General features: G+C 32.8%; 1 protein-coding gene across 1 annotated transcript; it reads right to left on the reverse strand.

Moving 5' to 3' along the window:
- Positions 1-729: 729 nt before the first annotated feature.
- LOC149405299 (non-specific lipid-transfer protein 1-like) lies at positions 730-1,832 on the reverse strand. The gene is made up of 2 exons (XM_089603153.1): positions 1,386-1,832; positions 730-960 (listed from the first exon to the last, which is right to left on the reverse strand). The coding sequence occupies exons 1-2, from the start codon at positions 1,736-1,738 to the stop codon at positions 951-953; spliced, it is 363 nt and encodes a 120-aa protein (XP_089459279.1). The 5' UTR covers positions 1,739-1,832; the 3' UTR covers positions 730-950.
- Between the last annotated feature and the right edge of the window lie 1,152 nt (positions 1,833-2,984).

The following is a 2,984-nucleotide window of genomic DNA, read 5'->3' on the forward strand; positions in this document are numbered from 1 at the left end:
CATTTAGACTATGATTTTGTTTCAGTAACACATTTTGAAATTATTTTGTAAATTTTCAAGGTATAAAATGGGGTAAAAGTGTAAAATAATTGAAGGAGGCTTAAGTTTATATTCTAATTTTGTTATATAGTTAGGTTTTAAAATTTTCATTACATAATTAAATTTTTCATATAACTTTTGTTATATAGATTAGTTTATGTAATTTAATTATATAGTTAAGTTTTTAAAATTTTCATCATATAATTCAGTTTACATATTAATACTTTTTTAAAATTTATAACAGTTTAATCCTTTTCATTTACTATTTAAATTTAATTTTTTATTTTTTTAATTCCTTATTGCAACAGTTGACTTAATATTGTGAAAAAACACATCGCACATGTTATAAAAAAAACTCTGTAATTTTGGTTTCAATATTGGCGTGATACTAGAATACACATACCATATTTAAGAAGAATTCATACTAGCATATGGCAGTGACGGAGCCAGAAAAGCCCATCAGGGGGGGCTAATTTGAAAAAAAAAAATTCAAGGGGGGTTTGATTGTAAAAAATTTATAAAAATTGAGCCAAAAGTATAAATTTTCAAGAGAAAAAATGTAATTTTTTTTAAATGGGCAAAAAGTGCAATTTTTTTTAGGGGGGGCTTAAGCCCCTGCTGAGCCTATACTGGCTCCGTCACTGATTGCTTCCGTCACAAAAATACAAAATAAAAGAGCCAACTTATAGATTTAATAAACTCGGCCAATAGCTATCATATTAACTCAACTCATACAGTGTAGTACAAGAGCGTCGTAAACACAAACAACATATATTTTATAACAATATGCATGGACATGAACACACATACATTATATATTCTCACACATACTCGTATATATGGAAATGACATATATCAAATATACTACTGCTCTGCAGCTGAAAATATCACTCATGGACTCCCCCGCGATTTTACTGCACACTGCATTGACAAAAATGACGTACCATTAATATAACATAACTTGAGACGCTAGATAGAGAAACGCATGCAATAAGATATACAAAAAATTAGAAAAATAACTAATTTAAACGATTGTCATTGTTATATAGCTAACGTTTGATAAATCTTAGATAAATAGCCGTTAATAATTACATAGCCTAATATATGAAGGTAATTATTTATCTAAAATTTACGTCTGTAATTAAATACATGAAAATGGTTATTTATCTAAGATTTATCAAACGTTGGTTATTTAACAATATCAAATGTTTAAATTGGTTATTTTCTTAATGAACCCTAACATAAGATATTATATATATATATATATATAAATTTAACAAAATATTCGGTATACAAATACATATATTAACTAAGATATGACATAGAATCTTTGATTTATTGATTACCTGTTGCAGTCGGTGGATGGGCTTATCGTGTAGGGAATGGTGAGACCGCACTGTCCCGGCAGTCCGGCGGCGAGGCCGTAATTGATTCCGGCGATGCTTCCGGCCGCCGATTGGAGGCAGTTGCATGCGGTCTGGCGATCTTCGGGAGTTTGAGCGGCGGCGTTGAGAGACTCGATGCCGGAGCAGCACTCCGACGGGACGGCCCCACCGCTGCCCGTCAGATACCCGATGCACGGCAACATGCTGCTCGACACCTGTCCACATGTCAAGGCCTCGGCCAACGGGGCTGTAACCGCCGCGGCGACCAATGCCAAGCAAAGGAGCTTCGCGACAATCGAGGAGCTGAATGCCATTTTTTTGTGATTGGGAGGGACTAAACTGCAAAAAGAATACAGAAAGTGTTTTGGTTATGTTGGTAAATGTGTTTTAGTTTTGTTTGTGTGGGAAAAATGAGATGTTTGCGTGGTGTATTTATAGGCCAGTGTTTTGGATGTGTTGGAAGCTTTGGAGGGTTTTTTTTTGGTGGTTGTGGTTTAGATGTTTGGTTTTGACTAATGTAGCTTTGAACACCTATTCGTCCTGGCTAGGCAGCTTTGGGCTGTTTTTTCTCTCATCAATTAACGCTATCATGTTATGTAGAACGTGATTTGACTATTGCTTGATGAATACTTATTTACAAGGGAAAAAAATAACGGTTATCAAAGTCGTTATAGCCACCTTCGTATGTGAAATTAACTGAGTTAATAAATTCAAATATTTTTTTGTTCATCATGTGAAATCTTCTAATATAATTCATGTTTAGATTATAAATATTGTAATATTTCTTTTTGGAGCGAACCCTGAGTTGGGATCTTTTATATTTAGATTATTATAGAATATTAACAACCATAATTTTTATTTTTCAAGATTAGTTCACAACAAACAGAATTAACATGTCTATCTTATAAAATTTATACTGTCCAGCAATGTATTATGTCATATAAATTTGAAGTAATATATTGATGACTAGACTATCGATATTAATAATTATTTTATCATATATCACCACGTGTTTAGGGTAACAGCATATCTGTTGATTAATAACTTTTTTCCCAACTGCTTTAGTGAGACATTGGCAAACCTAAGTCAACGGTCCATGCCGTCCTATGTTATGATCCTGCACTCTCTTGCAATGGTTATTTTTTATTTGACATACGTCGTTGTTGTTGTTTTTTTTTTTTTTTTTTTTTTTTTTTTTTTTTTCTACAGCTTATTAGCCTTTTTAAATGGGCATACTAAGAATCCCAACTAAATCTATTAAGACATTCCAAAACGGAAAGAAAAATAAGGACGTTTTCCATCTAAATCACAGCCAGCCCTATTCACTATAGCTATTGCGTATGAGAATGGTTTTGTTTATGCGGCAAGTGTTTTTTTTTTTTTTTTTTTTTTTTTTTTTTTTTTTTTTTGTGTGTGGACAAAATGAGACGTTTGTGTGGTGTTTTTGGCGGTGGTAGTGTTATGTTTGATTTTTTGACTCGTTGAACTTTGAGCTCTTATTCGTCACAGCTAGGCAGCTTTGGGCTTGGACTGCTTTTAATGCTACTACAATGTTGTAGA

The sequence above is a fragment of the Urtica dioica genome, chromosome 2, assembly GCF_054948205.1.
Source record: "Urtica dioica subsp. dioica isolate 48M chromosome 2, U.dioica_male_clone48M_v1_H2, whole genome shotgun sequence".
Taxonomy (NCBI): domain Eukaryota; kingdom Viridiplantae; phylum Streptophyta; class Magnoliopsida; order Rosales; family Urticaceae; genus Urtica; species Urtica dioica.